This window comes from Sander lucioperca, chromosome 9 (genome assembly GCF_008315115.2).
Source record: "Sander lucioperca isolate FBNREF2018 chromosome 9, SLUC_FBN_1.2, whole genome shotgun sequence".
NCBI classification, from domain to species: domain Eukaryota; kingdom Metazoa; phylum Chordata; class Actinopteri; order Perciformes; family Percidae; genus Sander; species Sander lucioperca.
In genome coordinates this window covers 2,049,267-2,073,183 of record NC_050181.1, presented here as the reverse complement: position 1 = coordinate 2,073,183, position 23,917 = coordinate 2,049,267, and the positions used below count along the sequence as shown (strand labels likewise).

Below are 23,917 nucleotides of genomic sequence, written 5' to 3'. Positions count from 1 at the left end.
AGAGATATAACAGAATAATACCATAACATGATAACAATGGTCCATAACAAATCAAATACATGGGATAATAACCATAAAACAGCCCTTTTTGCTGATTTACATGTAACATACTTAGGTCCTGTGTTGCCCTCCTAACCACATTTGTACTTTATTTTCCTGAACATCTCCCCAGAGTCGGCCACCGAGTTGACCTAGAAATCCAACTAAATACCAACTGCCCAGTCCCACTGAGATGATTAGATGGGGGTTGATATTCACAATAGAACCCAAGTGTCTTAATTCAGCCCAATTACCTGTAGGACTGTATATGGGGAAGATGTCAGAGTAAATGTCACTGTACAGTTTTCATGGGTAATTACCCTGCTTCAGTATGAGAAGGGGGCTATTTGGTGGGAAGGGATTAGAACAGACCATGAAGCGGAAGAGTAAGTTTCCCATCTGATTCTGTAACTTTCCAGGGGGCACATTTTTACCCAGCCATGTGTAATTAAAAACACTGCTCTAACACCAAATGCCAGCGCTTGATCACAAAGAATTGCATTTAATGACCAACTAATTGCTGACATTTTGAACCTGTGCTTGACTTTTTCAGTGGATCATATTGTTGGTGTCTGTGCTGTATTGTACAATTATGGCAGCAGCAGAAATATGCACAGAAAGCATCCAAAGGAGACTTCTGTTTGACCTGCTGCCAGACACAAACTGTTCTCTTAGGAAGTAATTAGGAACTTCTCTTAGGAAGTAATCTGCTAACTGCTACTTTAAAAACTTAACAAGATATTCTTTTTTTGAAACTTTCCCCAATTAAGATTTGGACATGCTGGCCATTCCCCGCCAAAATAAAAAAGCTTCTACATTTGGTAGCACTTTATCTGTCACCCATGGTAGCAGATGAGGTTAGTTTAGCTCTGCAGTGGACCAGACAGTTGGTCCAGATTATGTTAGTTTGACTGTGAAGGGAGAAAACATTTAGTAGCACTGGGTGTGCTACAGTAACTGCAAACAAGGATTGCTGCTTCTCTTAGCCAGTGCTAGAATATATGGACACCATAAGGGTAGATGCCTGACACTCATGTTTTAGCATTTCGCTGCTCCTCATTATTCCAGTCTGAATCTGCCAAACCAGGAGCATATGCTTTCAGTGCTGGCAGATGGAAAAATGATGATTCCGTTTCACAGATAGAATCAACCAAAGCAGAAAAGAAAAAAAGTTATTGGACAGCAAAAAATATGCCTGAATTGATTTCCTCTGTGGAGAAAAAGCAGCTTACATGTGAAATATCCAAACCTCTGGATATCTAGTATGACAGCCCAGAGTCATGCTGAGTTTATGTCTGCTTTACCAAGTATTACACAATTCTCCAAAGTGACCTCATCACTATCTTCTGGTCTAAAACAACACCAAATGGAGTCGCCTGGAAATCTCATCTTTGACACATGAGTGACTGTGTGTGTGGCTAAATCTAGACAATGAGTCAGTGCCTTATTTCCCTGTGCCAAATAATGAACAATAGATTTAATTTTAAAATAAACTTAAGACAAGTGGAGGGTATAAATTAAAAAGATCTTGATGTCTAGTTTGACCTGTGAGTCACCTAGTTCATTTTATTAATTAGCCTTACTTGTCATTTGTATAGTAAATTATGCTGAGCTCATATTTTAATGCTACATTTATGACCTGACTCAAAGAAGTTACTGCTCACAGTTTTGTACTCTTCAATTAAACTATTGATTTCAAAACTGAATTTAAAATGCAGACAGACTAAACAGTTGATCAGTGGAGCAGCCGCTGCTGCTGATTGGCTCTTAGTTCAGCACCACGGACAGCGCCGCGCATCAACACACGCTCAGGGGACGTTTAAGCAGCACCAGGAGAGAAAGAACAGCTCTTGAATCTTTAAGGTGGACTTTCTCTGAATCGAGCTCTGAGCGGATGACTTGAGCGCAGCACTGTCTTTGAGCCACATGATGATCGTCTGATTGGTCTGCCGCTAGATATCCATGCTGCCTTCTTCCCCACTGAACCACCAGCGTGCTCCGCCCCTGCCCTCTACCCAGATGTCAGCTGCTGGAGAGCGGCCAACAGTGATTTAAATACGGACAGAGAGGGAAGCTGTCTGTGTGAGAGACAGGAGCGTCTCAGGGAAGAGTAAAGTGGGCCACAATTTATTTATTTTTTAAATTTTCGAACACCCCTCCCCCCTTCCCCTGAACTGAACAAAGTGTTGCTATCCCCAACAAAAACACTTTTTATTGTCCAACATTTCTGTTTGGCTCTACTTTTTCCACTTGGCATTTCTTACAGCAACAAGTGTTGCTGACTACCAGCAACAGCTTATCTATTTTTCCAAACAGAAAAAAACAGAAATGCCAACGACATATTAGCTGCCTTTCAGTACACAGTGTGCCACAGTCGTGACACCGGGCTGCGATGATCGTGTCCAACGTGAGCCTGAGCAGCTGCGCAGGGGTCAACAGCGCTCTGTGTGCCGCAGCCGAGGAAGGGCACTTCGGGGGAGGCTCACACCGGATCACACTCACACCGACAGGGAACCTGATCGTGGCTGTGTGCCTGGGCTTCATCGGCACTTTCGGATTTATGAACAACCTGTTAGTGCTCGTGCTCTACTGCCGCTACAAGATGCTGCGGTCGCCCATCAACCTGCTCCTGATTAACATTGCCATCAGCGACCTGCTGGTATGCGTACTCGGGACTCCGTTCAGCTTCGCCGCCAGCATGCAGGGAAGGTGGCTCATAGGAGAAAGCGGCTGCGTATGGTACGGCTTCGCCAACACCCTATTTGGTGAGTAGAAATTCGGAATCTTAAGAGGCGTTGTTCATTTGGACGTTTTGATTTTGTGTTTCTGTTACATCTGTGGACTACTGTATTTATGGTTTTATTTCAGATGTTAGTGATGGCGCGCTTGGATCCTTTGCAGAGCACTGCGGTTGTTAGAGTAGTATGTTTAGCTTAACTGCTGGAGTCGCAATTAAGGATTTAGAAAAATTTGAAAGTTATATGCCTATCACGCCCGTTGTGAAGTGCACGCTGCGTCTTGGTGATAAACTTTCAGAAGAGCCTGAACATCGGCGTAGCCCATATGAATTGAAGAATGAGAAAACATTAAACCATTATTCGGCCAAATCGATTCTTAAACAATGTCCTTCCTTCGTTTTCTGAAATTTTAGGTGTGATCATATTGTAGTCTGTCATAACAGAAAGTGTTAAGGTCTTGGTAAATATGCGGATTGTTTTATCTGTTGTTTGCGAAAAACCGTAATTCAGCACTGCACGTAGTCGATGTTGCGGATCATAGCCTACTTAGATAGGATGCCCATCAACTATCGCGGTCCCGGATGATGCCTGCACATGTGCAGGTTTTGTGCCCAGGTGTTGAGCTGTAACAAGTCTTGTGTGGCTCTTCATGGTGCGGTACTGGTCAGTATCTCGGCTGGGGCTGCTTGGCAGACTGTTGAATCACTTCCAGTCACTTCCTAAGCTGCACGTGCATGCATTTTCATAACATTAGATAGCTGGGGGTATTCGGGAAGCATATGGTGTGCTTAGCGCTCCCTTCACAGACGCTTAGTAATTTGTTCAAATGTCATTAGGAACTCTGAAAACCTGTCACACAGGACTGTCAGTGGGTGATTTGGCTGCTGCACATACTGTCTATGAAGCAATGTGTAATGGCAGCTAAATGCTTGTTACCATACAGTTGAGTGTCTGTGGCGGAGGTTTAGCAGCTCGTGCAGGTCTGTGGTGGGCTGTGGGGACACGTTTAGCCCACTAGCAGGCTATGGCAGATGCATCAGCATTTGTTGCAGAATAAAATCACCCAGGGGAAATATTTAATGAGAAAATGGGACTCTGGTCTATCTTTGCTCAGGAGTGCTGATATCGATGCAAAAGGGACACAATGAAGAGAACAAGGGACTCACTCTCTCACATGGAACTGGGCCAGACTGGGATGCTGAGGGGGAAAAAGGCTTAGTGTTCATTTTTGGAGGGACAGGGGTGCTATGTTAAAGTTGCAAATATGACGTTTTGTATTAAAGGAACATAGACAGAATAATATCCATTTTCCCTGAGCACTATCCATCAATGCTTCAAATTGACCAATTTGGATGAAATTAGTTTGATGCAAAATTCGAGAGAAAACTAATTTGCAAATTGAATGCTTTGGAACAATAAGGCTCTTCTATCATCAGGAGTTATTGATGATTGAAAGTTCTTTAAGGCTTTCTTGTTGTGGTCCCACTAATTGCTTTAGAAGCTTTTCAATGCATCCAAAACAACCTTTGAAGACCAGGCAACCTGAGATGTGTTTTGAAAACAATTTCTTATTAGAAGAGAATTAGAATTAGAAGTTCTTATTGTTCATAGTAAATTGCCTAATTGAATGTGCCCAAGATCAGATGTCAGAAACTTCTATCTATTTTATTATATACACTTCTAATGCATTGAATTTTATATAATATTTCATATTATATCAAATTCAATGCATTAGAAGTGGATTTATTTGTATAGATTGTCAAATTATAACTGACTTTGCTGCTTTGTTTCAACAATACAACCCACATAAATGAACCAGTCACTGGTAAACATGGTCGGCTTCTTTAAACAATGAATTCCTAAGTTCATTGGTCATTAGAATAAAAATATGCCAACATTGTGAATGGCTTTCAACAGCATAAAAAAAATTCAATATGTAGAGAATTTCAGAGACCGAGACACTCCTTTACAAATGCACATTAACTGCACACTGCATGCTGAACGTCCATAGTCAGCGCCCGTAGCTTTAGTCTGACAAAGTTTGTATAAATGGCTCATAAATCAAAGGTTCTCTCTCACTCACTTCAGCGCATCTAATCTGCTGATGTTTAAAGCCTAGCTCAAAAGGGGAGCCCCTATTGGTAGCCATGCACTCACAATCTAAACAACACACAAGCCAACCGTCGCGGCTTCTGATACAAGTAACTAAACGCTTTGAGTAGGGCTGGACGATTAATTGAAAATTTACTGACATCGAAATTCTGAAGCTGTTAGACGTATTTTTCCCATGACGATAATTTCGATAATTATTATAAAACTAAAATGTGACATTTTCATTTCAAGCAATGTGTGCTTTCATTTCAATTTTATACATTTTTAATAAATAGCCATAATAGTTCCAGCTTTGTGTGTTTCTTTCAGTTATTTTAAAATAACAAAAATAAGCACTTTGGAATAAAAAAAAATACCTCACCTTCAATATTTTAGCCTATTTACAGTACAAACCTTGCCAATGAACTATGAGGACAAAAAAAATGAATCACAAAAAAATTAAATGATCGTTCCTTTATAGTTGTCGAGGTAAATGTGCAATTAATTGTGATTTTGATTTTAGGTCATATCGTGCAGCCCTAGTTTTGAGCCTTTTGTCCTTCTAGAGTATAATTAACACACGCTGAGCCACGTCCAACTGAGGTTAAGAAACTGGGGAAAAGAGGTAAAAACAAAAAGGTCAAAAGATGGAAGCTGTGTTTGTGTTTGTTGCTTGTATGCACCTCTGTGACTGTGCATTTGCACATCTGACAGCAGAGCATGGGCGGATTGTAAGACAATGGGCAAAGACATGTAAACTGCCCCCCCCTCTTAAGGACAAGACAACCAGACTGTAAAGGACACACTCTTTGTGTCCATTTGTGGTTGTTTCACATCTCTTTGTTGTAATTTTGTGTCTCTTTGTGATAGTTTGTGTTCCTTTCCTGGCTTTTCTTACATGGTTGCTTTCCTTGATCTACAGTACTGCTACAATTTTCACCCAGTTCATTCAACTTGATTAAATGGAATTTTTCTTTGCTTAACCGCCTCTTGAATCTGTCAAACTTTTAAATTGAAAACAGAGCACCACTTCCTCTGGGAAAAGTTGGCAAATTTCAAAACAGAATTACTTCATTTCAGTCATGTCGCATAGAATAAAGCGAGCCCCAGACATTTCTCAGTATCTGAAATGTACTTTGATTTTATCTGCTGTCTCGCTAACCCGAGTGCTATGTTGAGTTTAAGCAGCATCTAAAGATGTGTAACACTGTCATCCACAAGGAGCCAATTTATTAAAATCTGTCTGACAGGACTTCAGTTTCTACAAGCTATAACAGAGCAGAGAGAGCGAGCGAGAGAGAGTGCGTGTGTATGTGCGCGTGTGTGCGTGTGTGTGTGTGTGTGTGTGTGTGTGTGTGAGTGAGAGAGAAAGAGAGAGAGATGACTCGAAGACGTCATTAAAACCTCCATTGGTTATGGATGAGTAATTCCTCAATGGGCTCATAAAAACATAGTGTAACAAAGATAAATAGGGGGGTTTGGAGAAAGGAAAAGTGAAATTGATTGTTTAGATGAAAAATCCTGGTTGCTGCCTTGACAAAGTGACTGTCTGTCTTCACCAAATCTCTAAAAAGCCTTTCTGAATGATCGATGTTCCTTCAAATTAGAGGGCATCACTGTCAATGACAAAAGACATTGTTACCCTGGTGTTGGGACATTGTATTCCTGCTCCCTAGTGACATTGATTTCTACTTTTTGCTGCTTTTCTCCTGCTTTATAGCCTAAAAAGTGTTAAGATTTTTGAATAACTGAACAATAGAAGATGCACCGCTTTGACTTTATGCCAAGAGCACAAACTGAAGACAATTTGTGAAGATGTGTGTCTCACACCCCGTACTTTTCTCTTTGCAATCAGCCTGCTGGCATCCATTTAGCCGCTTCACCTCTTCTGCTCACCTCCTTGCATTTCCCTCTCTCGCTCTCTCACTGAACCTCTATTGTCTTCCATTATACTCTGGAGGAACAGGAGAGGATCTTTATTCTTTATTTGTCACCAGGTCTGCGTGTTCCTGCATACTGTTGGCTGCCTCCTCCTGCTTCAAGTGGACTCTGCACACAGTCACTGGATTAGCCTTGTACCGCTGGGCCCACTCACTGCATACTGAAGTTAGATTTCCGTGTTGCACGCACGCTCACACATGAACCAGCACAGATGCGGGCATTGAAATGGATGAACATGTACTTTAAAGGGGAGAGGAAGTGCATGTGCATCATGCAGGCACAGGCAACACCTGACCTGAGTGATGTTAATTTGTTGCGACGTAAGAAAGCAGAACAAAGTTGCTCCGCCATAAAGGTCAGAGTGAGAGAGCCAGCTAATGAGCCTGTGTACTTAATAGTATATTAAAGCTGAGAACCTTACTGCAGACAAAAATATGTTGTGGGTGATGGGTGTTTGGTTTAAGTCGGACATTAGTGTGAATGATCATCTTTGTACACGCAGAGAGGGACTTTCCAAAGCAGTCATCCTTAATGTAATCCAGACATTTGCAATCTGACATCTCTTTTTACCCGGTAGTGCTGTCCCAGTAGTTCTGGTAGTTAATATAACACCTGTGATGACTGAGGGAAAAGACACTGGGATTTATAGAGCATACAGCTTTATTTGATCCTGTGTTTTTGATTCAAACTGTCTTTCCCTGGATATATCAGACAAGTGATACTGAACCAATGCTTTCTAAAAGACAAATAAAACAAACAGTGCGGGAACATCACAGGGACGGCAGAACAAAGATGTTCCTTTTTTATTTCAGACATTATCAGATCATAAGATGTTTCAGTTTAAATATTAGATTCAGCTGCTGCTTTGATCCTGACGGGAGGACAAGAAGGTGGGTTGTACGGGTGTCTTTCACTATGACGTTACATTGCCTTGAGTAAAGATTGTCTTGTCACCCATACTGTGTCACAAGAGAAAGAGCTGTTCTCATCAGGACATGTGATGGGAGCAGCTGATATAATCAAATTTTCATATCAAAAGTGATAAATCATAATCAACTACAACAGGTTTGTAGAGCCTCAGGGTTTGAAGGTTGCTGTCTGCTGGTGCAGCAACATGATCATTGCCAGAATAAAATATTGATGCCTCGGGTATGTGTCATGGAGGAGAGCTGCTAATCAGCTGCAGTTTTGAGAAATGGTGATTGGATTTGGCTCCATTTATACTAGATGTTGTCTGTCTCTTCTTAAAGATGTGCTACACCACAAGCTCCCAGACTGGATGTTAGATTATGTTAGAGGTGTCCTATTAGATATTTCAAATATACCTCCCAGCCAATCAGAAAAGAGTTTTCTGTCTGCCTTTTTACTGCCTGCTCCAAAACAGACTGGTGAAAAGGCTGCTTCTCTCAGGTTGTGGTTCAAGGTATACTACTGATGACACCTGGCTATACACGCTATTACAAAGATTTTAGCTTGAGATCAGCCAACTCACCTGTTTACAAAACAGTTCTACGGTTTCATTTGAAAGTTAACAGAGTGCAGACAGAGAATAACAGAGGATACACGACAGGCTGGATGAGATAGGATAGCAATGAACAGGGTTGAAAGCGTCTTTTTGTCAAAATATGTTTGGGATTGGTTGCTATGAGTCAGTTGAGATCAAACAAACACAAGTGGGTTGTTGTAAAACTGTGTTGACTTTGTAATATTGCAGTAACAGAGCCCGGAGTTAGGCAGTCTGAGCAGGAAAAACAACATAAGCGCAAAAGCTGGGGGGGGGGACAAGCATAACACGCTGTGCCAAAGAGACTCTGCAGTCTGGGGTTCAACGCAGTGTGGTCAATGTATTTGCACACAGAGAGACACAAAAACATTTAGCAGAACCATCATCTTTAATCCCAGAGTTAAATTTGTTCCCATCTTGTATTCTTACATTTTCCCTCTATTCATTCATTGTGCTGAGTCGTCGTGGCGTGGACCACCTATTTAAAGGAAAGTCCAGTTCAGCTTTGCTGCATTGCCGCTGATAATCAATGGGCATGAAGGATGGCCTTGTGGATAACAATGGCTTTGAAAAAAATAAAAGGCAGAGGGGTCAGCATGAACACTGAGCTCCAGAGAGAGAGAGAGAGAGAGAGAGAGAGAGAGAGAGAGGAAAGCTTCTAAAAAAACCTTCTGTTTCACTGCATTGCTTCTGTCAAGCAGAGACACTACAGGCAGTGCTGTTTATGATTTACAGCATTGTATATCTGCGGCATGTGAACCGAAATATTTGACGATTCCACAACCACGTTTGCTATGGTCAGTTTTTTTAAAATTTGTATACACGACAATGTTTTAAAAAAAAAAAATCAAAACCCATTCTCGCTTTAAAGCTTTAAACCATACTTTCAGGTGCACTTTGGATTTCAGAAAGAGCTTTATATCACAGTGACTGTGCATGTTTTTCCTCACCACAGTAGATAAACACATATTAAATGTGAAGTACAAAAGTTACCTCTGTATGTGTGTCTACCCTGTAGGCATCGTCTCCCTGATCTCCCTGGCTGTCCTCTCCTATGAGCGCTACAGCACCATGGTGGCGCCCACTGAGGCGGACTCCTCCAACTACCGTAAGACCTCCCTGGGCATCACCCTGTCCTGGGTCTACTCCCTCATCTGGAGCATGCCGCCACTTTTTGGCTGGAGCCACTATGGTCCCGAGGGTCCTGGGACCACCTGCTCTGTCAACTGGACGGCCAAGACGGCGAACAACATATCTTACATCATCTGCCTGTTTGTCTTCTGCCTCATTGTGCCGTTCCTGGTGATCGTGTTCTGCTATGGAAAACTGCTGTGCGCCATCAGACAGGTGAGGCAATATGGAGACGGGGAAGGCTTCCACTTAACCTGCAATAGGTGCTCCTTTAACATTGGCTGCCGTGTTAAAGGTCAAATGTAGGGCTGCCACTAACGAATATTTTCATAGTCGATTAATCTGTCGATTATTTTCTCGATTAATCGATTAGTTGTTTGATCTATAAAAATGTCAAAACATGGTGAAAAATGTGGATCAGTGTTTCCCAAAGCCTAAGATGACGTCCTCAAATGTCTTGTTTTGTCCAAAACTCAAAGATATTCAGTTTTCTGTCACAGAGGAGAGAAGAAAGTAGAAGATATTCACATTTAACAAGCTGGAATCAGAGAAATCTTTTCTTTTTTAATAAAAAAAACGACTCAAACGATTAATCGATTATCAAAATAGTTGACGATTAATTTAATAGTTGACAACTAATCGATTAATCGATTCATCATTGCACCTCTAGTCAAACGTGGTGGGAATTTCAACACTAAAACCATATATTCCACATTCCATTAACCCCGTTACTTAAGGAGACAAAATGATAAGTACGTACTAGTAACAGATCACATGAATGTGATTCTGACAACAGAACTTAGAACAATAAAAACAAATATATAGTCCCATAATGTCCTTTATAGCCTCAATACAGATAGTGCCCCTTACTGCCAGAAACTGCCAAAAACTAAGCAGATTTTAAACAAATGCTAAATAAATGGCTGAATTTATATAATGTTTTTATCCAAAGTGCTTTACAATTTGCCTCTGAATCACCTATTCAAACCCACCCACAGTGACACAATACCGTTTCTGTGGTGTTATTGTTAATGGTAATGACAACATCTTAAATGTCTTAATACTAGTGGTTTGAGGTTAAAATGTGACTAAAAACTGGTACATTTTTACCAAAAGAGATTCTTTACCCAGCTCTACATTTCCCCCTCAGCTATAGAGCGTTATGGCATCTTTCAGCTCATTGTTTTGGTTTTACATCCAGCAACTGTACGTTTTTTTTTTTTATTCACTCTTACTGCTCCCAATTAACTTATTACGAGCATCAGCAGGAACCAGTTTTAGTGAAAAAGCCCTAAAAACCCTCTGTATTCTACCTGTAAAGCACCACACCGCAGAGAGACACAGTAAGCAATCAGCTGGTGAACACAGTGGAGCATTTAGCAGCTGAAGGGCCAGATATTTCCCTCAGGAGTTGGAAGAGACTAAAACAGAGCTAAAAAGAGAGCCAGAGATGTAACCCAAATGAATGCTAATGTTAACATAAGCTCTGTGTCTGCTGGAATTGTAAAGCAACTGTTAGCTAACTGCTTTTCCATATCAACTAACAACGTTGCAATAAGTCCGTGTTGTGTTTACAGCCTGTTTCTGTTACTGGAGTTTTAACAACTTCCATTACCCAAAAACGTTTTCTAACATAGGGGGACTGTCAATTTAGAGCACTGGGAGTTTTCCCAGTGCACATCTCAACTTAAGAATAAATGCCAGAACAGTGGAAATAAAATTAATTCTATTAAAGCCTCTAGATGCTGGATACGGCAGTAAATTAAATAAGCAAAATAAATTGTGTTCTTGTCTTTATTAGGACAGGTGTTTCAGACTCCTACCGTAAACAATGTGTGCCTGTGCAGTGCAGAATGTGTGTCCTGAAACATTTTTTATTAAATCCAAGCACATCTTAACAGAAACATTAAGTTCAAATAAGAAAAGCAGACTATAACAGTTGTGTGCTCGTGTGCATCGTTGATGAGTACTATCTAATACAATTGAATTGATTATTGAATTCCTCAGCTTTTATTGAAATAGAGCTGCTGTTGTGTCAATGAATTACAGCTCAGATTAATTTGCAGAGCTGATTATATGCACGGCAACACTCTTTTGTTGTTGAGTAACTAAATCTAAAAACGTACAGTGCTTTGCACACTGCTATCCCGCTGATCTGACATTTTTTAGTTCAAACTACTTTTCTCCCAAAGCTGTGAACTAGTGAACCAAAACCTGCAGCTGCATTTGAAACAGCTGTTTTATAGCAAAGCTAATTACGGTTATGAATCATAACCTGTGGTTTCATCGCACTAAAATGACTAAAATCTGTGCTGTCAGTGTAGGTCCATAAAGTCAGTGGAGCTACATTTTGATTGGTCACACCACACACACTATTTGGTTATCACATTTATCTAAATGGAGTGATGTATTAAGTTATGAGTTATGCCAGGGTCGGTATTTATCAAGCAATATTTAGGGTTATATCGATATTTCTCTAATATTCTGCATCAATTGTTTTGACTTTGTTCTTTTTCTTTTGTCCCCTCTCACATTTTATTTATTTTTTTTACCAACATTCTTTTTATTGTTTTCACAACATTACAGACATTTTATCTATTTGCTGTGTTTCCTCAACACACACTGCTCTTTGTATAGATTAAGAAAGAGGCAAAGGAAAGTAATAGCATTCAGTTCTCTCTCTCTTTGTCTTATTCAGCCCTTACCTTGCTCTCTTTCTCTTCCTTCCGAACTCTCTCTTATACATCTATTATATGTTGGCTTCAGCTTCATTGCGCCCCTTTCCTGTCCCTTCTTTGTGCAGGATTAAATTTATCTTTGCTCGTTTGGCTCACCGTGCTGTTCGGGGTTGTTAATAATGTGCTGCTCAATGAAGCAGGGTCACATGTGGGAAGACTGAATCAAGTCTGGGTTTGGTCCAAGTTGATGTAAATTCACTATTCAACCAACCATCAGATGTGAGGGAAGACACAGAGGGGGCTAGGACGTCTAGTTTAGTAGGATGTGGTTCACTACATGTATGAAGAAAATGATTGGCCTACGTATATCAATTCACTTTAATTTAATGCTTTACCTTGACATAATGTGAAAATGTGCCCCTTGCTCAGTTAAACTATGCATCATCCTCCCCAATCAAATGCGTGCTGGTGGGTTTTTAGTAAAATAAAATGGACAGATAGACAGGAAAAGTGAAGACAGACACAGACAGAAATACAGGCAAAGCTCATCCCTGCTTGCTTATGCTTTTCAGTGTCTGTCATTTCTTTTTTTTTCCTGTGATGGGAAATTGAAGTCTTTTTCAGTGCAGAAGACAGGAGCTGCGTGAAAGAGAGGAGTTTGTCCTTTCACAGGCACTTCAACCAGGGAACATCTTAAAACAGATGCATGCTTCAGAGCTCTGCTTTGAGTTATTGTTTTTGCCTTTGGCCTTGCGTATAGGAGCAAATGAACCCTGTGCCGTGTTGTCAATTTCTACACAATGCTGCTAAGTTAATGTGACTTTGAATGACGACAAAAATATTGACTCCATGATGGTAATGCATTTACTTACATGAGTGTATAATGCTATTTGCTTCACATATACGTAAAATGTGTCCGAGTCAATTAAAGTCAGTCTGTAAAGATATGCAACATGCCATTATTATGTAATTTACAACTATTGTACTTTCACTTCACTATTGTCAGCAGGTGATCTCACGATACAGTAAAATCTGCTGATGAATTAAATTGGAATCAACAAATGCATCCATTTTACCACATCTAAAGCTTCATTCAACACATTACACATACAATATCAAGATTTAAGTTGAATACATTAGTACAATCAATAAAAAACAACTGATGTAACTATAAATTGTTTGTCTTTTAGGAGATTTCAATGGAAACTAAATTAGGCCCAATTTACAAGTGTGTTCTCCCTTTTTTTTTTACTTTACTTCACGTGTTGTTTTGTGTAAACAAAATAATGAAAATGTAGACATGAACCAATCTATCCAAAACAAGTAAATCAATTACAGCACACTCACATGCTGTGTGTGCACCATCTATTGCTCCGAATGTAGCAGACTGTGGCTTCATTGCTCTTGCAGGCACTCCTGGGCACATACTGTCTTAAGCCTGGTTCACACGGGACAATTTTAAAATTGTCGGCCGATTTTCCAGTCCTGAGAGGCAATAAAAAAATCACGGGTCTAACAGTTTTGGTCGTACAGTGTGTGGTGCGCAGCACACGGCAAAATCAACACATCACACACAAACCGATTTGACTCCCGAGCATTCCCAGGTCAGACGGGAAATCTCGCAAAATCCCTCGAGATCAAACGTGACTTCAGAGTAAACAATCATGGTGGACGAAGAGGATGCAGTGGCGATAGTTTGTAGTTTGTTTTTAACCGAAAAAAAACGTTATCAAAAGAAAAGGCAATGGTCAAAGAAGTGGAGACAACGCGAGCATGGACTATACTTGCTATACTTATCTCCGACGTCCACCGGACTTTCTGGTACGTCATGCCGCCGGCTGTTTTGATTTTGTTTCCCGGTGCTTTCCTCGCCGCCTCATCACCTCGCTTTCTGATTGGCTACACGCCACAGTCCACAGGCTGCATGCTCGTTTGTCCCCGGGGGACACCACACACGAGGAGAAATCGGGCCAAAACAATCCAACATGTTGGATATCCCCGATTTGAGATCGGAGCGGTCCCGACGTCCTTCCGAGCAGACGAGAGCAGTCTTAACACACCACACACGGCAGGAATATCTGATCAGATTATTTTACGATAATCGGAGCATCCTTAAGATTGTCGGAAGGGGTGATTCGGGGCTAAAATCGGCCTAATTATCCTGCCGTGTGAACCAGGCTTTACTCTAATGAGTATACTTGTTTACTGACAAGTTTACTGATACTGCATAAGTCACTCACAGACTTAGAAGCAAGATTAAACCAACACTTAAATTCCAAAACTGCTTACTGAAGGTGTGAAATCACGTTAAAAAAAATGAAATTACAATGAAAACATGTGGGCATTAAAAAAATGTAAGGTTCTGGTTGTACTGATTTCATAAATGCATATTTCATTGGGGTTTTTTGTCACTTTCACTGCAACATACAAATGCAGCAAGAAATCTGGACTGACTGACTAACAGTGACCGATGGGATGGCATTTTCATCCCTAACAGGTACAAACACAATCCAGAATTGCTAGATATTATCTGGTTAATGAACAAAGAATCCATTAAACAAGCTGTTATCTCCGATTGCCAGGTCAGGATATGTAAAATTGGCAAAACTTTGAATGCTTTCAACCAGTACTCTGTGCTCAGTTCATTTGTTTCACAAAAGCAATTTCAAACTGCAGGGCATGGGGACAGAGTTTTGGTATTTTGGTATCAGGGACAGCATGTTATGGTGTAGGTGGTAATGACCAGGTTGGGATTAGGATGAATACATTACAAGTCTTTCTCCTTTTAAAAGGTCCAATATTGTAAAAAGTGAGATTTCCATATATTTGTTTTATTCTACAGCAGGTCAAGGTGCTATATAAATACTGTGTAGTATCAAAACGCTCAATCCACAGAGAAATGCACAAAGCCGTATTCAGAAACCGTGCACTAGCAAAGCGCTTAAAACGAAACTTGCTTAAGTGCACTAGCTAGTACATGAATGTACACTGTGTACAGAATGTACATTGTACAATCTGCTCCAAATTCCTCATGTATAATAACAGTCAAGGCCTGAGTACATTTACATGCCAAGATTGAGTCAGTCATAGCGCCACCTACTGGCAACAGGAAGTCAGCCTCATGTGACAACCATCATCCTATTAACATGAAATTGTGTGTTCTACACTTGATATAGAGCAACATAACGCATGTTTAGTGTGTGTTGTCTAACGCCACAGAGTAGACACGCATACACAGGAGGAAAACATTCAGTTCCAGCTGTTGCAGGAAAGTGGCTGCAAGTGTTGATGCATTTCAACAGGGATCATAAATGTCTCCACCAAAGCGGCAATGTTGCACAATAAGTGTAAAGACACGCCTCCACATACATTACTACTACTCATTCCTCAAAGACTTACTGATTGGTGTGCGTACATCTCTCCATCTCTTCATGTTGCTTGATTGAGAGGTAAGTACACCATAATGGGCATAGGAGGGTTTAAGTATGGATTTAGAGAAGCCTATTTAGGTGCAACATCACCATTTTAAGTGACAAAAACTGATCAGGTCTGAGCTGGTCACTGTTATGTTGTTACGCCACAAATGCAGTGAAAGAATACTTTTACATCACTTGGTGTCTCACTTAATGTTTCAGATTAAATAAAGACAATAATCATCAAATTAGATTATTTTGATTTTGTTAACTACTAATTATTTTTTTTGCCAGAGGACAGAAGGCAAACCAAGTGGTTCAAGTGATGCCCTTTGGCTCTGATAAACTGAGTTGGGTTGAATCATCAGAGCCATTACATTTCCTGATTGAGCCTTAGCAACAAAGATGTCATCAAAGTAATAGTAGAAAGCAGCATCTTGTGGATTACTGCTTCGACAGAGTGACATGGATAAACTACATTATTTGAATACAAGAAAAAAAGATGACAAAATATGCACATGAACACATACACACACATTTAAGGAGTCTTTGCTTAGAAGAAGAATCACCTTTTAGTGTCTGTATGGAACGCACTGGGCACAGCAGCAGCGCCGTTAGATGATATAGTAATAAGGCGGACAACGGTGGCAAGTAGTATAAAAGACCGAAAATCCGCTTAAGGAGGTTGGTTAGGGTGGTGAATCGGTCAAACAACACATGACTTTCACCCAGGAGACCGGGTTTGTGTCCCGTTCTTGTCCCACGTGTCACTGATATGCTTATTTTGTAACCCCACCCACGATCGTTTCCTAAACCTAAGTGTTCCGTTCTTGTGCCGCATCTCAGTTAAACATAGGTCCCGACCCAGGGCGTCAAAAAGTGACACCAATAGTACCGACCCAGAGCGTCAAAAAGTGGCGCCAAGAGTCTTGACCAAGCGCGTCTAAATATGACGCTAAAGGAGAAATTTTGCGTCAATAACAAAAACCAAAGGCACCTGACAAAGCTTCACTTTTTGACGCGATGTTGCTTTTTTTGGTACCACCTCAGTTGAGTTCCAAGTGAGCTGAGCCAAAACTAAAAGAGGGAGTTAAAATTCTACAGACCACACAATGGTCAGAGAGAATCTTCACTAGCGCCACACGGACATCCTGCACAATCCCGCAATTTTTAAAACTACCATCAATAGCAACCACAATTTTTTGTAAACTAGATTTTAGTTCCTCTGTTTGGTTGCTGATGAAAGGATTCAGCGAGTGTCGCGTTAAAGATGATATCACAGCATTTTCGCGCTGCATCGCTATGGTGATAAGCTGAGAATCCCACCTACACTGAGGGGATACTATCCGCAGTGGAAACCAAAAAGAGAAAAGTACTGGTATTAAAAAAAGTGAGTCGAGCAGAGCCGAACCATGCAGTGAACACACACACACACACACACACACACACACACACACACACACACACACACACACAGCTGTGAAAACACTTCTTAGCGACTCTTGTGGGGGAGTGGCGAGATGCCGGAGGGCACGGCTGCTACGCTGCAGAGTACACTGCATGCTTAAAACGCAAATTAGTTCTCATCAGATTGGCTCCAAGATGAAGCTCCAGTTCTCTTTGTATTACAAATGCCTTGTCTTGGCTCATTGTCTTGCTGGGTCCTTGATTTTTTACTTGTATTTCTTCTTCGCTGCATTTCTTTTGTCATAATGTAGCATCCCTCTCCAACTCATTTCCAAAAGTCTTTGGACTTTTGTTTTCTTGCTTGTACGTGTTCGCACTCACATCTCCACACATTCACATTCTGATTAGGGCTGCAACCAATGATTATTTTGGTAGTTTTTTCGATCTCTGCTTCCTTTGGGCGGGGCTCCTGTATCAGGCTCCAGTGCATGTTTTATCTCACCTGCTCAAGTCTGTACACCTGTGAATGTCACCTAGTTGTCCCGTCTCTGCCTTAACATAACTTCAGTTCCCATAGCAAATTAAAATAATGACCCATGAAACATATGAATATGAAACGTAAGATGTATTAATAGAACACATGGTGAATTACAACCATTAGCGTTAGCATTATCCATTATTACAGCTACAGGACCTCGGGAGAACAGTCATATGAGCGTCCATTATGCGTGTTCATCATGCCTAGTTTAATAACTCTGGATTCGGCTACTAGTGAATGTTAAAAATGTTAAAAACGTGACGTTTTAAACAAGGACCCTTTAAGTGTTCGGGCTGGTAAGTTGATGTACCCCTAAGAAAATTATCCGCTGAAATATATAAGTTTCTTTCGCCATGCAAAGTCTATGTGAAAAGTCTTTCTGGGCCATGGGGTGCAGTTCCACCCTAATCCGCTAAGCCCATGGTGGCTTTAAGACATGGCGCTCTTCCTGGGGGATTGCTCTCTTCGCGTCTCTAACATAACCTCTCTCGCTGCAGCGTGTGGCAAATGTCGTGGTCGATTTTGTGACGAGACCGAATACTACAGCACTGCCAATGTCTATCAACACAGCTCCGCCGACCGGAAGTGCAGGCAAGCGGCGTTAAGACCGTAAACAAAGAGAGTAGGGCTAACGTTAGGCTAAGACTAACTCCTTATCGGCTATCACTTTGCAGCATTTTCTTTGCCAATGTACGGTCTTTAGCAAACAAAATGGATGATCCTTGGCTGCAGATCACCACTCGTAAATGTATTTGGATGGACTGCAACATCATGATTTTCACGGAAACATGGTAACAACAGCGCTGTGCAACAGCATCTGCAAATGATGAGTGTGACGCTACGAAAGCGACCCTCTCCCTCTCACACACATTGGCCAATTCTGGCAGACTCGCTCTCTCCTCCTTTTCAACATAAATAAAAAAAATCAAATATGTTAAAAAAGAACATATCTGGAACGACACGTTGACAAATTGTTATAATCGTCATTGTCGATTATGTTGACTAATCGTTGCCGCCCTAATTCTGATTATCCATATCAGCGGCTTACTATTCTAAATACACACACACACACGACACAGATGACGCTTTAGGAGGGACATCGCTCCCGTGAGGGTGTAACTGAAAAGTGCTCCTGCATGCCAGAAGGCTCACTTGCAAACACACACACAAGCATATATGTAATGAGAAATTGAGAGCTGTGCAAGATTTACATCGATTCACTGGTTCCATAATAGCAGCACTTCATTTAAATGGAAAGTATGATTGTATCATGCAATTGTGGTGTGTGTACTGCTGACATAGCACAGACATGCAGGCCCCTTGCTGCCAGGTTATTGATGGCGACAAAAAGCACATCCTGTGATTTTACTCAAGTTTAATCTAGGCTGTATCAGCTACCGGTTAATTCTAAATCTGACCGGAAAACGACGATTTCATATTGCAGCCGGTGTGAGGCTTTAATAAACATACATTGAAGCCTGTTCCCCCTCCTCCTGCTTTCTAAGTGAATTACTTTCTCTGAACATTTTCCGCTACTCAACTAGATACAAAACCACCAGGGAGCAACCAGAATCAAAAGGCCTCTTGTTCTCTAGAGATAAAAGCAAAAGCCAAAGCAGCATTATTGCACAGCACTTAGTAAGATGATAAATCACCTCTAATATCTTTATTTCTTTAGATCTCTGCTGTAATTAGCGAGCAAACTCGGCTATATTGTGAAAAAGTGAAGCGTTATGTTGCACATCTGTCTGCTTTTCATTTAACCATCTTCCCATCTAGTTTGCTAGTTTTTCCTGATTTGTTATTCTTTTTTTGGGGGGGTGGGATATTTTTATGTTGTAAAGCATTTTTCATATTTCAAAAAATGCCACATGAGAGAAATATTTGTCCATTTGTATTATTTGTCCACTGTCCTCTATTCTCCACCCCCCCCAGCTTTCTCATTTTCCTTTTCACTATTTTCAAAGCTGTCTTTCTCTCAATCTCTTTCTCCATCTCTGAATCCTCTGCCCTCTTTGCATACTCTTTCCCTTTCAGTGTGCCATCATTATCCATATCTTTCACCTTGGTTGTCTTGGTTGCCATTATCACATCCATTCCTTCTCCACCCCTCTTCACATCTCCAGAAAGCAAACCAAATTGTGCCATTTTTGTATAACAATAACAAAGATGTTGACACCTGAAAGCAATTTCAGATGTGGGTGTGTTTATTTGTGCTTTAGAAGTAACCGCTTTTTAACAAGACTAAGAGTCTACAGCAGTGCTCGCAGCTCTGTGAGGCTGTACTTAAGCACAGCTGCGCTTTGAGCTAAATGTAGCATGCTAAGGCTTGCTAATTAGCACTAAACATAAAGTACAGCTGGTTGTGATGTGATGTGATGTGATGTGTGTGTGTGTGTGTGTGTGTGTGTGTGTGTGTGTGTGTGTGTGTGTGTGTGTGTGTGTTGCAGGGGCAGCTGATGGGAATATTATTTTCCAGGTATTTAGTCATAAACCAAAGTATTGGACAAATTTACATTTTCAACTGATGATGGCACTAGATGAAAGTCAAGGAATCACCAAGGTTATTATAATTATCCTTAGAGGATTAATGTACGTACAAAATTTTACGACAATCCAGAACAACATGCACATTCCCAGAGCCATGTTGCTAGCATGGCTAAACAGACTCTCAAAACTTTGAAGCAGTTCAATTGAAGCTAGTATCCAGTAGTCATTAGTGTTACTACATCTTGGTAACACATTTTAATACTTTAAGTTAATTAAGTTAAGTAAGGGTGCATAGAACAGCACCCGGGCCATTTTCAGCCCAACCAATGTTACATACCCTATTAGGAGACCTTAAGGAACAGTGCGAAATACCCTATATAATCATTCTATCACCCATTTAAAATTGATAATGTGCTCATCAGCAGCTGCAGTCCAGTTTTATACATCTAGTTTTAAAGCAGTCCAGTTGATTGACACTGTTTATGTGGCAGTACAACCACGAGGAGCGTCTGTGCATCAGCAGATGTTAATTGCCGTTCAGTTTCACAGTAAGGCAAGGCAAGGCAATTTTATTTATATAGAACATTTCAGCACAAGGCAACTCAAAGTGCTTTACATAAAACAAACATTGAAAAGCAAAGGGCAAAATAGTGATTCAAAAATAAAAATAAAACTATTAACGAATACAAGTTTAATACCATAGAAGATTTAAAAAAAATAAAAAAAAAAATAAAATCATAGTTCAGTATAACAATTAATACGAGAATGAAAATCCAAGAGTAAAATTCACAGTTCCGTATTAAAATTTAATACGAAATAAAATACAAGAATAAAATTCACTGTTTTGCACTGCAAATTAAGGAAAAGCAACATCAAAAAGAAAGGTCTTCAGCCTTGATTTAAAAGAGCTGAGAGTTGGAGCGGACCTGCAGTTTTCTGGTAGTTTGTTCCAGATATGTGGAGCATAATAACTGAATGCTGCTTCCCCCTGTTTAGTTCTGACTCTGGGGACAACAAGCAGACCTGACCCAGACGACCTGAGAGGTCTGGGTGGTTCATAGTGCACAAACAGATCTGAAATATATTTTGGTCCTAAACCATTTAGGGATTTATAAACCAGCATAAGTATTTTGAAATTAACTCTTTGAGGCACAGGAAGTCAATTATAGTGTCCTCAGAGACAATAGCGGCTCCAGCGTCAGACCTTTACCAGTACACGGTTACTCCAGCTCTTACACAGAGGTCATACAGGCCACTCCCACCAAATCCCAAAGCCACCAGAGTCAGTTGTTATCTTAAGAAGCCCAGGAAACCTGTAGCAAGCCCCCTGACCATTTTAACCATTAATCAGGTCCAGCCTGGGACCAAGCTCAAAAATTAGGTCATTAACTTGTGGTTTTCTAACACGATGTTACATTTAAATCTTAGTCAAGTATAAGTGTCCGGCACATGAATAATTAATAGTAAACGTAGGAAGGAGTTTTATCTAATTACACATCATGTTTGCTCTGCATTTACTCAGACAAACCACAAATAACAAAATGTAAAAATGCAAAAGTGTGTTGCACTCGAGTAATTTACACTAAAAGCATGCACAGTCTTTTTGTGAGCGAGCATTTCAAAGCGTGGATATGATATGAAACTCCTTCTGAGTAGCAAGACCCCTTTTAAAGCCGACAGGAGGATGTATCATTAGTTACATACCTGAGATGTGCTGATTTGATGCCAGCCCTAGAACCATTTATTTTACTTCACTTATTAAGACTGATTAGAATAGATTTTAGAGAGCTAATATTTCTTGTGGCTGGCAGAATAATAAGCTAGACAGTGAAATGGAGGGTTATTTGAGGTGGGTGGTATTAAAGAGTAGAAGTAATATACCATTAACTTTCTTTATCTCCAGTCTAATGTGAATGTCCCTCATTGACCTTCTACTGAAACAGTAGCAAAATTATCAATCGTAGTGCAATATTTAAGAATACTGCATTATGAAACAGTTGCCGAGGTTTAAAAAGGTTTTGTATAATTCAACATGGTTTTCACCCGCATTTTATATTGACCGTACAAGACAAATGTAAGGCATAGGTTTAGTTACATTAACATACAAAAGCTTTCCCGTTTGTATTATTGACCCAGTAACTCAAACCACATCTACCACATGGGCAAAACATTAAATAATTCATTATTACTATGTTAATTATTGATATTTGAGCCATCAACCATTCACAGTACACTGAATGTGCATCTTCTAATTCCCATTGCATTTGCTTTCAGAGCAAACTCGAACAGAAAGATCTGAAATTATCATCCCAAGTTTTTCTCTTATCATGCTGGCATCCCAAGAAGAAATAAAAGTGCAGACATGAAAGTTACTGACAAACTGTGAATCACAGGGAAAACATACTGGCAACATAGCAGGTTGTGGTAGAATCAATCTGATGATTCTTTCCACAAAGAACTTGAGTTGTGTTCCACAGTACTATAGTGTCAGCCCAGTCTTCTTGGGGAAAATGGTATTGGATGATTCAGCAGGCAACATCTAGGCAACATTCTACTGGCAACATTTAGAGCCAATATGTCTTTGCCAACTGATGTATTTTTTCTCTTATGGAGTTGACATGGGCTTCTAGAACACACAGTGCCCTTTACAGTGCATGCGGAAAGTATTCAGCGCTTCACTTTTTCCACATTTCGTTATGTTACAGCCTTATTCCAAAATGGATTCAATTCATTTTTTCCCTCAAAATTCTACACATAATACCCCATAATGACAACTTAAAAAAGTTTGAGATTTTTGCAAATTTATTAAAAATACAAAAACGAAGAAATCACTTGTAGATAAGTATTCACAGCCTTTGCGATCAAGCTCAAAATTGATTTCAGGTGCATTCTGTTTCCACTGAACATCCTTGAAATGTTTCTACCGCTTAATTGGAGTCCACCAGTGGTAAATTCAGTTGATTGGACATGATTTGGAAAGGCACACACCTGTCTATATAAGGTCCCATAGTTAACAGTGCATGTCAGATCACAAACCAAGCATGAAGTCGAAGGAATTGTCTGTAGACCTCCGAGACAGGATTGTCTCGAGGCACAGATCTGGGGAAGGGTACAGAAAAATGTCTGATGCTTTAAAAGGTCCCAATGAGCACAGTGGCCTCCATCATCCGTAAATGGAAGAAGTTGGAACCACCAGGACTCTTCCTAGAGCTGGCCGTCCCTCTAAACTGAGTGATCGGGGGAGAAGACCTTTAGTTAGGGAGGCGACCAATAACCCGATGGTCACTCTGACAGAGCTCCAGGGTTTCTCTGTGGAGAGAGGAGAACCTTCCAGAAGGACGACCATTGCTGCAGCACTCCACCAGTCAGGCCTGTATGGTAGAGTGGCCAGACGGAATCTACTCCTTAGTAAAAGGCACATGGCAGGACACCAGGCACTGCTCATCTCCTGGCCAATACCATCCCTACAGTGAAGCATGGTGGTGGCAGCATCATGCAGTGGGGAGTTTTTTCAGCGGCAGGAACTGGGAGACTAGTCAGGATTGAGGGAAAGATGAATGCAGCAATGTACAGAGACATCCTGGAAGAAAACATGCTCCAGAGCGCTCCTGACCTCAGACTGGGGCGACGGTTCATCTTTCAACAGGACAACGACCCTAAGCACACAGCCAAGATATCAAAGGAGTGGCTTCAGGACAACTCTGTGAATGTCCTAGAGTGGCCCAGCCAGAGCCCAGACTTGAATCCCATTGAACATCTCTGGAAGGATCTGAAAATGGCTGTGCACCGACACTCCCCATCCAACCTGATGGAGCTCGAGATGGTTCTGTAAAGAGGAATGGGCGAAACTGGCCAAAGATAGGTGTGCCAAGCTTGTGGCTTCATATTCCAAAAGACTTGAGGCTGTAATTGCTGCCAAAGGTTCCACAACCAAGTATTGAGCAAAG

General features: G+C 40.8%; 1 protein-coding gene across 1 annotated transcript in view; it reads left to right on the top strand.

Annotated features, from left to right (window-relative positions):
* The first annotated feature begins 2,114 nt into the window (after positions 1-2,114).
* The window catches only part of LOC116045440 (vertebrate ancient opsin-like), a 54,709-nt gene continuing 32,906 nt past the window's right edge, over positions 2,115-23,917 (top strand). The window contains exons 1-2 of the mRNA XM_031293092.2: positions 2,115-2,804; positions 9,332-9,660. Of these exons, the coding sequence (XP_031148952.1) occupies positions 2,432-2,804; positions 9,332-9,660 (702 nt within the window). The 5' untranslated portion in view covers positions 2,115-2,431. The remainder of the gene's footprint in view (positions 2,805-9,331; positions 9,661-23,917) is intronic.